The 14,156-nt window shown below is 37.9% G+C and overlaps 1 protein-coding gene across 5 annotated transcripts in view; it reads left to right on the top strand.

Annotated features, from left to right (window-relative positions):
* The window catches only part of LOC120533753 (calpain-1 catalytic subunit-like), a 145,947-nt gene that overhangs the window by 119,360 nt on the left and 12,431 nt on the right, over positions 1-14,156 (top strand). For all 5 annotated transcript variants that reach the window (XM_039760686.1, XM_039760685.1, XM_039760689.1 and 2 more), the window contains 3 exons: positions 2,275-2,314; positions 9,158-9,223; positions 13,415-13,472. In XM_039760686.1, coding sequence (XP_039616620.1) covers positions 2,275-2,314; positions 9,158-9,223; positions 13,415-13,472 — 164 coding nt within the window. The remainder of the gene's footprint in view (positions 1-2,274; positions 2,315-9,157; positions 9,224-13,414; positions 13,473-14,156) is intronic.

Below are 14,156 nucleotides of genomic sequence, written 5' to 3'. Positions count from 1 at the left end.
TGTATCTTTCTCAAGGGTAGTAAACCAGCTTAGAAGTAGAGCCGAGGCACAAAGTGCTGATACAATGATACTGAGAAGAGAAATAGATTAAAAAGGTGTCAACAACCTTTCATAATTTTTGTGATAATTATATTTTTTATAAGGATTTCATAAACAGCTAATCAGCAGCTTTAATCAGTATATACTAGCTCAAAGTAGTGAGTCTTTCATCTGAATTTAAAAGCTGAGGCAGAAGGGGCATCTTTTACATATGCAGGCAGATCATTCCACTGCTTTGGAATTCTGTAGCTAAGTTTGATCCTCCACTGTTTTATTGATCCTTGGAATCTTTAGTAGATTGGCAGCTTTAGGTTTTTAATGTGTGTTATTTGTTTGTTTATATGTAGTGATAAGTAAGTAGCACAGTATATGTAAGAAATAGTAATTTGAAATAAGTATTAAGCTTAACTAAAAGCCACTGTAAAGACTTAAGAATTGGAGTCATGTGGTCATAATATCTAGTCATGCTGCATTAGCATTTTGAATTACCTGAATCTGTATGTAGTATAGTTTGAACAGTCTATAAATGGAAAACAGCTATCAATCTGGCTTAAATAGGTTCTGGCAAACTATTAGGCAACACAAAAGCAGAAGGCATGGCTTTTCCCAAGTTGTTCTCATCAAGGGTGGAAACAAGCTGACCTGCTCTAAAGATGTAGCCAAATGGTGGAAAGAACACTTTGAGGAGCTCTTTAACCCGACGGACATGCCTTCTGTGGCAGAGGCAGAGCCAGAAACTGATAAGGGAGAAATGCCTACTGCTCTGAGGAAGGTAACTGAAGTAGTTAAGCTTTGGACTTTGTTGGACTGTCATGGCTGACATGCCTTTTTAGTGTTGTGTGGTTGTTGGGAGCAGTTCCTCTAGAATGGCAGACTAGGGTTAGGGTGGCCTTAGAATTGTGCCTTTGCTTTTTGCATATGTCATGGTCCTGCTGGCTTCATTGGGCTGTAAACTCCAGCACAGATTATGATGGTTTATGTACACGACCAGCTGGGAGGAGACTCTGGAGAAGACACAGGGCCTTCTGGGAAGATTATATCTCCCATGTGGCCTGGGAATGCTTTAGGATCCCACAATATGAGCTGGCGAGTGTGTCTGGGAATAAGGCGTATGAGCCTCACTGCTAAGACTGTTGCCACCATGACCACCATGCCAACACGTATGGATCACCTGGATGAGTACTGTCATAGATAACTCCTAAACAGATTGCTGACTCATTAAAACTAATGTTTAGACGTATTGAGTTAAAAGGTAGTTGAATATTGTATCATTACCCTAGTAAATAACATTTCTGTTTTTTCTGTATTGAGAGCAAGTGGTTATCATCCATCCACTCTTTTATTTCACTGACACAATTAATTAAGGACACTAGATAATATAAATGTTATTTGATCTGAATTAAAGGTATAGCTGAGAAAGTAAATGTTACATTTTCTAATAATATTTTCCAGTAGAAGCTTATAATGTGAAACTAGTAAAGGTCTGAGTCTCTCGAACACGCATGTGTAGTTCCTAAAGATGACAGAGTACTATCATGTCATTTACATAAATACAAAAATCAATATGCACTAAAGCACACAAATATGGTGTCTGTGTAACAGAATAGAGTGGTCAGTGGAGTCACAGGCTGCCCTTAAATCTAACAAAATAATTACTGAAGCAATTTGAGTATATTTGGAACTGTGCCTGCCTTAAGGATCTATTGGTAATGTTACGAATAGACCCTGCTACGATAGTGATTGAGTTTTCACTAGTTTTGTTGGGATTGGATTTAATGGACAGGCAGTAGGGTAATTATAGTAGTTAATGCTGTGATGTTCTGTTCTCATTTCAAGTTAAAGGTGATGTGTGCAAGGAGAAGACAGGGTTTGACGGTGCTATTTTTAGTTTGTAAGGTAACATTGAAATCTGAGCACATACTTACTCTAAATTTTAACATTTTAACATTAGAGAACTTTATAAAGTCTGTTCAGCTAAGGTTTGTAGGTATTTTGCTGGCAGTTCAGGGGCCTCCTTTTTCAGATTAGCAACTGTTCTGAACAGACCATTATGATTATTTTTTTTATCTATTTGTCTATTATTGATGTAAGCAGTTTCTTAATAGAGTAAATGTTTATATACTGTACAATTGTGAATAAGACTGTGTTGGGAGTGCTGTGAGAGAAATAAAAAGTAGAATGTATACATTTCAATGCATAGAGAATGTTTTTTTAAAGTTTCCAATTTTTCAATAGGGTGCTTGATGATGAAATCCAAGCAAACTTTCCTAAAGAGGTAGGTAGTGCACTTTGAATCCTTTTTTATTGTTTTTTTTTTTCTTCATTTAACTACAGAATAGGGAAAGTATGGAGCAACAGTTTTTTTTTTTCTTCTACTTGCTTCGGCTGCTCCCATTAGGGGTCGCCACAGCAGATCATCTATTTCCATATCTTCCTGTACTCTGCATCTTGCTCTGTCACACCCACCACCTGCATGTCTGCTCTCACCATATCCATAAACTTCTTCTTAGACATTCAATTTTTTCCTCTTGCCTGACAGCTCCATCCCTAACATCCTTCTTCCAATATACCCAGTATCTCTCCTCTGCTAATGTCTAAACAAATACAATCTCACCTCTCTGGCTTTGTCTCCAAACCACCCAACCTGACCTGACCCTCAAATGTACTCGCTCCTAATCCTGGCCATCTTCATCACACCCAATGTAAATCTTAAACGCTTTAACTGTATCACCTCCAGCTCAGTCTCCCGTCTTTTTGTCTGTGCCACCATTTCCAACCCATATAACATCTTAGAATATTTGAACAAACTGGATGAGAACAGGTCTTTCAGCCCAACAAAGCTCGCCAGTCCTATCCACTTAAGTTTTCCAAGTCCCTAAAGTCTTACTGTCTACCAAGATACTTGATAGCTTATTCAAAGTGTCTATGGTTCTTTGTGTAAAGAAAAACTTCCTCGTATTTGTGGGAAATGTACCCTTAAAAAGTTTCCAACTATGTCCCTGTGTTCTTGATGAACTCATTTTAAAATAATGGTTTCAATCCACTGTACTAATTCCCTTCATAATTTTAAATACATCAATTATGTCACCTCTTAATCTTCTTTTACTTAAACTGAAAAGGCTCAGTTCTTTTTATCTTTCTTCATAATTCATCCTCTGTAGCCTGTAATGATGCTAGCTGCTCTTCTCTGGACCTTTTCTAGCACTGCCATGTCCTTTTTATAGCCTGGAGACCAAAACTGCACACAGTACTCCAGATGAGGCTTCACCAGCGCTTTCTGAAGCTTCAGCATAACTTCCTTCGTTTTGTACTCCACAAATTAGGATGCTATATAACCTAACATTCTGTGTATTACATAACTTTCTTAATTGATTCTGAACACTGTCTGCCAGTTGATAGTGCTGAGTCCACTACTCCTAAATCCTCCTCATAAGGTGTACACTAGATATTCAGACCTCCCATAGTGTATTCAAATCTAATATTTTTACTTCCTGTGTAAAACCTTACATTTGTGACTTTAAACGTCATCTGCCACAAATCGCCCCATGCATGAATATGTCCAAGTCCTTTTGTAATGATTTAATGGATTCCAAATTATCTGGCAATCCACCTATCTTGGTATCACCAGCAAACTTAACCAGCTTGTACTTATATTCCTATCCAAATCATTTATATATTAAAAACAGCAGGGGCCCTAGCACTGCGCCTGTGGAACACCACTCTTAACATTGGCCAGTTCTGATGAGGTTCCTTGTACCATCACCCTCTGCTTCCTTTTGTCTGGCCCAATTCTACGCGCATCTACAAACATCACCCTGAACTCCCACTTTTAGTTTGATGCTCAACCTCTCATATAGCACCTTATCAAATACTTTATGAAAATCAAGATGTATAATATCATATGTTCCACTCTGATCATATACTTTTGTTGCTTCCTTATAGAATTCAAGCATGTTAGTTAAACATGACCTCCCTCTTACTCCTATACTTGACATGTGCTGCTGAATCTCATTCTTAATAATTCCTTTCATTCATTTTCTTGTGATCCACGTTAAGCATACTGGCCTATAGTTGCTTGGATCTGCCTGGTCTCCCATTTTATATAATGTAATAATGTTTGCCATTTCCCAGTCCTTTGGAATCTCCCCAGTGCGAAGTGACTTCCTAAAAATATGTGTCAAGAGTTTATATATGTACTCACTAGACTCCTTAAGAACTTGAGGGTAAACATTATTTGGTCCTGATGATTTGTTTGATTTAAGTCTACTTAATCTGAGCAGCACTTCTCCTTCTACAATTTCTAAATCACTCAGAACCTCTTTAGTAGTCCCATTCACTTCCTCACTTGTGAAGACTTTCGAAAATTGCAAGTTTAGAGTGTCCGCTATTTCATTGTCTGTATCTTTTAATTTGCCTTTATTATTCTTGATGCACTTCACCTCCTCCTTTACTGACCTTCCCTTTCACTCTTGCTGGTACCAGTCTGTCACAAATCACTCCTGACAATCTTCTCCTCCCACTTCATCCTGTCTGCACTCACTTCTTCACTTCTCTTCCACACTCCTGGGGCCTCATGCATAACACTGTGCGTAGAATTCACACTATAACATGGCATAAGGACAAAAGCGGAATTGTTCGTACACACAAAAAAATCCAGATGCATAAATCTGTGCGAACGGCAACTTCCACATTCTTCCTCTCCATAAATCCCGGTTAGTATGAAAAATAACGTACATGCTCGCGCCTGCTGCCCCGCCCCAACTCCTCCCAGAATTACACCTCTTTGAATATTGAAATCAATATGAATAGCCTTTAAGCTCAGTCTTCTGTGAAAAGACAATGGCAAAAGCACAGGGGAAAATAAAAGGATTTCGGCTAATACCAAGTGGAGGCAAGAAAAAATGTACTTTTTGTTGGTTTAAGCAGTGGTATAAACAACAAAAGGAAGTTGATCGAGTGACATAGAGTGTCGGAGAAACTCGAAAGCTCAAGTTCACAAAGTTGCCCAGTGCCCGAAATAAAAAAGAAGTTGTCAGATATCAAAGTCGCCGTGAAAAGGTGAGTCATAGCCCACCGTCTGAGTGTCATATGAAAGCTCATTAGGGTACAGAGAATGAAAAATAGGCACAAAGTGGGGAAAAAAGAACGAAATGTCAACTTTAATCTCGAAATTTCCACTTTAATCACGTAGTTTATTTTGTCATTAAAGTAGAACATCAAAAACTTCATCTTAAAATTATTTAATTTACGAGTTTCTCAAATCCCATTGTACCTAAAGTAGCACGTTAAATGCTTTATTTTGTATTTGATCTTCTATGTGCTCTGTGTGGGCGGAGTGGTGACTCTGAGGCTAAGGATCTGCGCTGGCATTCTGAAGGTTGCCGGTTTGAATCCTTGTCACTGCCAAAAGAGATGCTACTCTGCTGGGCCCTTGAGCAAGGCCCTTAACCTTCAATTGCTCCAGGGGCGCTGTACAATGCCTGACCCTGCGCTCTGACCCCAAGGGGCATGCAAAAAGATGCATTTCACTGCGTGTTGTCCTGTATAACTATGTATGTGACAAATAAATAAAGAATTACCCCAAGTTTAGGTGTTATACATCGTGATTTGAATGTGGAAACGTTCGTACGCAACATTTTTGTGCGTATGCACCATTTATACATGATGCCCCTGGTTACTAAGTACTATTGATCCCAAGTATTTAAACTCATCCACCTTCGCCAACTCTACTCCCTGCATCCTCACCATTCCACTGACCTCCCTCTCATTTACAAACATATATTCTGTCTTGGTGGTCCTACTAACCTTCATTCCTTTCCTCTCTAGAGCATATCTCCAGTTTTCCAGGGTCTCCTCAACCTGCTTCCTGCTCTTCTTACAGATCACAGTGTCATCTGCAAACATCATAGTCCACTCCTGTCTAATCTCCTCTGTCAACCTGTCCATCACCATTGCAAATAAGAAAGGGTTCAGAGCTGATCCCTGATGTAATCCCAACTCCACCTTAAGTGCATCTGTCACTCCTACCACAGACCTCACCACCCTCAAACTTCCCTTGTACATATCCTATACCACTCTTACATACTTCTCTGCCACTCCCGACTTCCTCACACAATACCACATCCCCACTCTAGGCACCCTGTCATATGCTTTCTCTAGGTCCACAAAGACACAATGCAACACTTTTTGACCTTCTCCATATTTCTCCATCAACACCCTCAGAGAAAACATCACATCTGTAATGCTGTTTCTCGGCATGAAGCCATACTGCTGATCTGTAATCATCACCTCCCTTCTTAACCTAGCTTCCACTACTCTTTCCCATAAGTACCAATACACTTCTTCTCCACTCCTCAGACATCCTCTCACTTTCTAAGATTGCCTTAAACAATCTGATTAAACAAATCACCTGCCATCTCTCGTAAACATTTCCATGCTTCCACAGGTATGTCATCTGGACCATCCCCCATTCTTCATCCTCTTCATAGCTGTCCTTGCATCTTTTTTACTGATTTGTTGCATTTCCTGGTTTGCTATTTCCATATCATCAAGCTTTCTCTGTCTCTCATTCTTCTCATTCATCAACCTCTCAAAGTACTCTTTCCATCTGCTCAACACACACTCCTCACGTGTGAGTACATTTCCATCATTATCCTTTATCACGCTAACCTGATGTTCATCTTTCCCAGCTTTGTCCCTCTGTCTAGCCTATCAGTACAAGTGCTTTTCTCTCTCCTTAGTATCCAGCCTCTCATACAACTCATCATAAACCTTATCGAGAACAGCAGTCTATACCAGTATAAAGGACAGAAGTAGGGAACCTTCCCTAGGCAGAAAGTTGTTCTCTCACACAAAACACTCGTATACTGTATACTGTTCATTCGGTAGATGTACTCTGCACTCTGGTTGGTTTAATAGCATCTTTTTAGTTTGAGAAAAGAAGCCTGAATTCCTGGGGGAAACTTGTATGAACACAAAGGGAATATGCAAGCTACACACTGATAGTTCCCCACCTGCACATTTAACTGGGGAAGAAGAAATGTTAGGTGGGAATATTACCTATTATACTTCTAGAAACTGTATAGTCATCTATTTTCTGTCTGTATAATCTTTCTGTTAGACTAATTTAAAAATTAATAGTTGAATAAACAGTACTAAAAAGACTCTTGACACCTATAGTCTAATGTGTTGGTACAGTAAACAGTAGTTATTTGGGGTGCACTAATATAGATTTATCTTATATTGGCTTCAGTTTTTTTACTGTATTATTAGCTGATATAATAGATTATATACCATGTCATTAATGTAATTAATTTTTGTTGGTATTATGTAAACCACATAATGCCAGTATAAATAAAAATACAAATGTTTTTCGTAAACAAAAAAATAATTAAAAGATTGAACAAACTTAAAAAGATATCTTATTTATGCAAGGTTTTTTTTTTTGTTATTTGTTTGGTTCATTCTCTGACGTAATCACCATGAACAGTCCAAATCTACAACAATACCAATGAAATTAACAGAGCAACCATAGAAACTGCTGCAAGTCAATTTCGTTGGGGTGTGTTTCCACAAAAACAAACAACTTTCATTTTTAAAAGCTCCAAAACAAGAATAAAAATAATATTAAATGAGGTGTATTAACATATAGAAGGATGCAATGACTTTTGATGCAAACGTTAATTGTTTTAGAAAGATGATGTGGATGCCATAGCATAGTTACAGTGGGTGTATCCTGTTTGATTTTATGTGTATACCATGTGATTTAATAAATTGAGGGATACAGAGTATAATTTTTCAAGTACCTGATCTATCCATTTTCTAACTTGTGTATTAAGTTCAGGGTCACGTAGTGTCCATTCTAAAGTTGGCAGCACTGGGTGTGTGGCACAAAACAACCCTGGACAGGATGACAGATCAGACTGATGCTCACTCTGATTCTCTCTTCATAGGGCTAATACAGACATTAGGAGAATATGCAAAGTCAAATGCACGCATTACCCAACTTTTGAAACAAAGTTAGACTTCAGAAATGTGTCTGAACCATGTTTTAATTGGGTGCTCTTTGGAGTACCCTTTTTCAGTTTAAACTAAAAGCATCCAGGAATGTGCTATCATGCACCCTACCTCATTTTGGACATTAGAGTCTTTCTGCTACTGAATTCCACTTAGGTAATTAAGAAAGTGCATCAAGGTTGGAGTCGGCAGGCTAGCAGTGAGTCCAACATATACTCCTTTTTCTACACATGCGTTAATTATATTTATATACAGGGTGTGTGGTAATATATACACACACACATGCATGTGTGCACACACACAGCGGGTTCAGAAAGAATTCAGACCCCTGGGAAAAAATGACGAATCCTTTTAAAATTAAATCTACAATAAAATAAAGTGTGCAGAAATTGAAGGGGTCTAACTTTCTGAATCCAATGTACATATACTCTATGTATGACCATTTTTAGCATTTATGAGTTCATGTTTAGTTTATGCTGCAGTCAAAATGGTAAAGGCATTGCCATTTGGGCTGCTAGGGGGATGAAGTGCAAATCTCTTTAATAGAGGTAAAATACTAATTGAAAAATAATTTTTGGAGTTAGTTCTGTGCTGTCTACTTTAAATATTAAATAACACAATACTTGTCTATAATCATTCTCAATTGGAAGTTGTTAAATCACCATATTTTTATGATGGTTAGACCTAGATATACAATATATACAATGTGTATATTTTCTGCATAAATGTCTGATGTTTAATATATTTTAGATTTTATATGTGTTCATCTCAGATGTTATGGATGATGCTATTGAAATCAATGATTGGCTGATAACTTAAGACAAATTATGTCTTTGATTGAAATATACATTTCACAAAATATGAAAAATTGACTGAACAACAGTAACTGTCCCCAGTATGTGTATTTGATTAAGGAATTAAAAATTCTATAGAATATCCATTAAATGCAAACATACATTACTGTTGCATGTTCCTTTGCATATTTTATGAGTTTTTTAATTTTTTTTATTTACACATTTATTTTCATTTTCATTAATTGACTTGTCACACTTCAGCCCTATTTAATTTGTTTACACATTGTTTTGTGCTTCATACTTTCTAGGATGAGGTTCCTGAAAGTCAGATTGATGCAGGATTCAAAAATCTATTCTCTCAACTTGCTGGTGATGTAAGTCTGATTTATTTTCCTTAAAAAATAAACTATAGGGTGGTCCAGATCTAATTATGCAATTTTCATTACGCTATAACTTATTACGTTTATTACTCTGAGCCTATATCCAACTGATTGGAGGACAAGTGGGACATTACATGGAAAATCAGTGAATTCATTCAATGGAAGTCCATTTTCGTTTATTACAAGATATTTCGAACTATTCTTTTGTCTTGTATTGTTTTCCTGCATTGCATTAAAAGTTGCATAATTAAATCTGGACCACCCTATATTGTTGAAGTGGTTTCAAACAATTGTGTTTATTTCATATAGTGCATTTATTAATGCCCATCACAGAATAGACCTTGAAGTTTGGTATGTGCAATGTTTCTTTAAAAATTAAACATCGTTGAAGCAAGTTTTTTTAAACATCTTGATAATGAGGGCCTTTATTTTACAATATTTGTGAATCTATATGCCTGAATGTGATTAGTAGTTATACTGTACATTTCTATCTCAGATGTTGTTATAAATTCTAAATTTTAAACTGATTAATAAATGACTAGGGGATGAGCTGTATCCAATGTGTAGTGTATTGTTTTTGTCAATTGTCCCTTTGTGCACATAATGTCTCATTGGCCTAAGTAGTATTTAGCAGTCTATGTGTGGCTGATTTTCATTTCTCAATAATCTATAGAAGCTTGGTGTTTTTCAGAGGTAAAGAGAGATTCATGCTTCCCACCTTTTTAGAACCACATTTTTTGAAAAGAAAGTAAATCAGCTAGTGAAGCCAAATAGAATTTCTAATGTGTAGAAGATCTCATTTGAAAGAGATAAAGAATTGTATGGTCATAAATGGGAAAAATGTGAGCAGCATAATGTGGTGGCAATGTTCTTCGAGATCAGAATCAGCAGGAAGATACAGTCATGTGAAAACGTTTTGGAACCAAACTTAATTCTTTGGATTTTTATTTATCATTGGCTAAGCTTTCAAAGTAATATACAGTATTGACATGTCTTATGCAAACAGTAGTATTTCAGCAGTAACATTAAGTTTATTGGATTAACAGAAAATATACAATATGCATCATAACAAAATTAGACAGGGGCATAAATTTAGGCACCCCAACAGAGATATTACATCAATACTTAGCTGAGCCTCCTTTTGCAAATATAACAGCCTCTAGACGCCTCCTATAGCCTTTGATGAGTGTCTGGATTCTGGATGGAGGTATTTTTGATCATTCTTCCATACAAAATCTCTCCAGTTCAGTTAAATTTGATGGCTGCCGAGCATGGACAGCCTGCTTCAAGACATCCCAAAGATTTTCGATGATATTCAAGTCAGGAGACTGTGACGGCCATTACAGAACATTGTACTTCTCCTTTTGCATGAATGCCTTTGTAGATTTCGAACTGTGTTTTGGGTCATTGTCTTTTTAAAATATCCAACCCATGCGTAACTTCAACTTTGTGACTGATGCTTGAACATTATCCTAAAACAATTTGTTGCTATTGGGTTGAATTTATCCAACCCTCGACTTTAACAAGGGTCCCAATCCCTGAACTAGCCACACAGCCCCACAGCATGATGGAACCTCCACCAAATTTGACAGTAGGTAGCGGGTGTTTTTCTTGAAATGCGGTGTTCTTCTTCCGCCATGCAAAGTGCTTTTTGTTATGACCAAATAACTCAATTTTTGTCTTGCCACACCTGAGTTTAACAGCAACAGTGCCTGTGGCCTTCCATTTCCCAATTACATTCCTTACAGTTGAAACTGACAGTTTAAACCTCTGAGATAGCTTTTTGTAGTCTTCCCCTAAACCATGATACTGAACAATCTTTGTTTTCAGATCTTTTGAGAGTTGCTTTGAGGATCCCATGCTGTCACTCTTCAGAGGAGAGTCAAAGGGAAGCACAACTTGCAATTGACCACCTTAAATAATAAAATTACAAGGGTACTCAAAATTTTTGCACAGCCAGTTTTTCACATTTGATTTAATTTCATGCAACTAAATACTGCTTCACTAAAAATCTTTGTTCAGAAAACACCCCAGTACTAAGATGTTCCTAGGAAATGAAACACATATCACTGTTATCTTTTTTGTTGAAAGTAGAGTAAATTATTATGCAGGCTGAGAGGGGTTCCCAAACCTTTTCATATGACTGTAAAACCAGTGCAAACGGCACCAAGGATAAAGTGATGGAGATTTAAAAAGAAAGAGTTTAAGAACAGGTTAAGGGAGAAGAATTCAGTTGAAGTGCAGTCATTTAAGAATGTTGAGGAAGGTTGAGAGAAGAATAACATTTTTATTAAGAATAGGTAAAGAGATGTTGGGTAAGACAACAGGAAGGATCCCAGCTGGGGACAAAAAGACATGGTTGTGGAACAGGGAGGTGCACAATGTGATAAAGGCTAGGAAGGCTGCAAAGAAAACATGGCATCAATCAGGGATGGAGTAAAACAGATAAATGTATAGGCAAACAAATAAGGAGGCAAAGAGGGCAGTGGCAATAAGCTTTGGAGGAGGTGTATGAAAAAATGGAGACAAATGAGAGGGAGAGAACGATTTTTAGAATAGCAAAGGCTAGAAACAAGGTTGTGAAGAAGTCTAGAGGTGCATGAGAGAGAAAGGATTACCAGAAAAGTATGTGAGGATTGACCAGGATATGTATGAGGGAAAGAACACTCAGGTTCAAAAAGGTTTTCGGGTAACAGACAAGATCCCAGTTACAGTAGGTCTGCACCAGGGATCTACTTTAAGTCCTTACTTCTTTGATCTGGTTATGGATGTGTTGAGTAATGAGATAAAAGGCCAGTCACCCTGGTGCATGTTTTTTTGATGTTAACATTGTATTGTGTAGCACCAGAAAAGAGGAAGATGGAAGAATGGTAGAAGGGCTTTGGCAGAAAGAGGATTGAAGATAAACAGGAAGAAGACAGAATATATGAAGTTTAATTGTGATCAGGATCCAGAAGTTAGCCAGTAGGGAGAGCTATTTAAACAATTGGATAAAATTAAGACAGAAAACTAGATGCAGAAATAACACATAGAGTGTAGTGAGGATTGAACAAGTGGAAGAAGGTATCAGGAGTATTGTGTGATGGAAGAATTAAGGTGAAGGCTAAAGGTAATGTTTTAAAGACAGTGGTAAGACCAGCAGTGATGAATGTAGTTGAGACATGGGCAGTAAAGGGAGCACAGGATAAGTTATATGTGGCAGAAATGAATGAGATGGATGTGTGGAGTTACAAAAAAGTACAGAACAAGAAATAAGAGAATCAGAGTGTAAAGAGATCAGGCACAGGCACAGACAGACACCATAAGTCCAAAACACACATGTTTATTTACTCCAGCACCCTGCACACAACGCAGTGCTCAGTCCTCCTCTTCCTGCCTCTCCTCTACTGCTTCCTTCCCAAAGCTTTGTCTTCCTCCTCCCGACTCTGGCTTACGAGTGGAGTGAGACGGCCTCCTTTATAGTGTACCCGGAAGTGCTCCAGGTGCCCCTTGATTAACATCCGGCAGCACTTCCAGGTGTGGTAGAAGTGCTGCACAAAAACCCTGCTTCTCCTCTGGCAGCACTTCCGGGTGAAGCAGACGTGCTGCATGTCCAGACTCTGGAGCTGTCCAGGTGCCCCCTGGTGGTGGCCATGAACCCGCACTAGGTTGAGCTTCTAAGCTCCAATTCCGTGGCCCCGATGTAACCCAAGGAGGCTGCCCTCTCATGTCCTGGGGGAGGTATTCCTGGCAGTATGCCCATTCCCCCGGTCTTCTACTAAAAAGGGTGTCCCATCCGGGCAAGATCCCCGGCTGTCCATCACACAGAGGTACAACAACAATGGGAAAGATATCTATGTAAGAAAAGGAAAGTAGGATGAAGTGGCATGGACATATGATGAACAGAGACAATGAATATGTGGGCTAAAGAGGGATGGTAATGGAAGTATAGGGGAAAAGAAAATGAGGGAGGCCAAAGTGAAGGTGAATAGATAAAGTAAAAGAAGATATGAAGGTAAAGGACCTAACTGGCAAGGCAGTGTAGGACCAAGCTATATGGAAAATGTTGATCAAGCACCATGACCCCACATAGAAGTTGGAACAGATAAAGAGGAAGAACAATAATTTATGGTTTTACCCTAATTGTACTTTAGTGTTATTCAAATAAACTTATTTTTTTTTCTTTCTTGTATTTGGCTTTTGTAGGACATGGAGATTAGTGTTACAGAACTACAGACCATTATGAACAGGATTATTAGCAAACGTGAGTTCAACAGGTTTTATGATCATCTTTCACTTCATAACTTTACAACTAGTAATTTAAAATATGAGGCTGCTTCAAAACTCTAGCCAAACCTTTTATTTTAATAAATATATTTTTGCAGATTGTTTTTTTACTGTTTGTAAAGTGTAGAAAATTACTAGCAGCATAAAGCAATATGCTATGAAAACTTGTGTCTTGATAAATAAACAGTCCTCATTATGAGTGTAAAATGAGCAAAAGACAAGACCAGGTGAAAGTTTTCCTGATATTTCATCAAAAGGTGATATAATTATATCCATGGGTAGGTCTTGAAATGCATAATGTTTACATACAGGACAAATCTTAAGATGGTAATGTATTTCTACAGCAATTTAATTTCTCCTTGCTGTGTCTTGCCTCACTGCCACATGGCCCACCCGCCTCCATCACTGTTTTTCATTTTTGTAACTCCAAAAACAACTGATTAATGGTGAATTGTTTCCAATGAAAGCCTAGTATCCTATCACTGACTGAGTAAAGTTTATACCTTCCCCAAATGTTTCCATGGGGCTTTTTTAACTCTAGGTACTTCTTTTTTTCTCCCGCATCCTAGAGAAGTGCATGGTACAGTGAAACTTCCCACTAATTTTCTGACCTGCTCATCAATTGCAGGAACACATGAGTTGGTGCCTTCCCTGGAGCAAA

The sequence above is a fragment of the Polypterus senegalus genome, chromosome 8 (assembly GCF_016835505.1).
Source record: "Polypterus senegalus isolate Bchr_013 chromosome 8, ASM1683550v1, whole genome shotgun sequence".
Taxonomy (NCBI): Eukaryota; Metazoa; Chordata; class Cladistia; order Polypteriformes; family Polypteridae; genus Polypterus; species Polypterus senegalus.
This window is presented reverse-complemented; position numbering and strand designations above follow the sequence as displayed.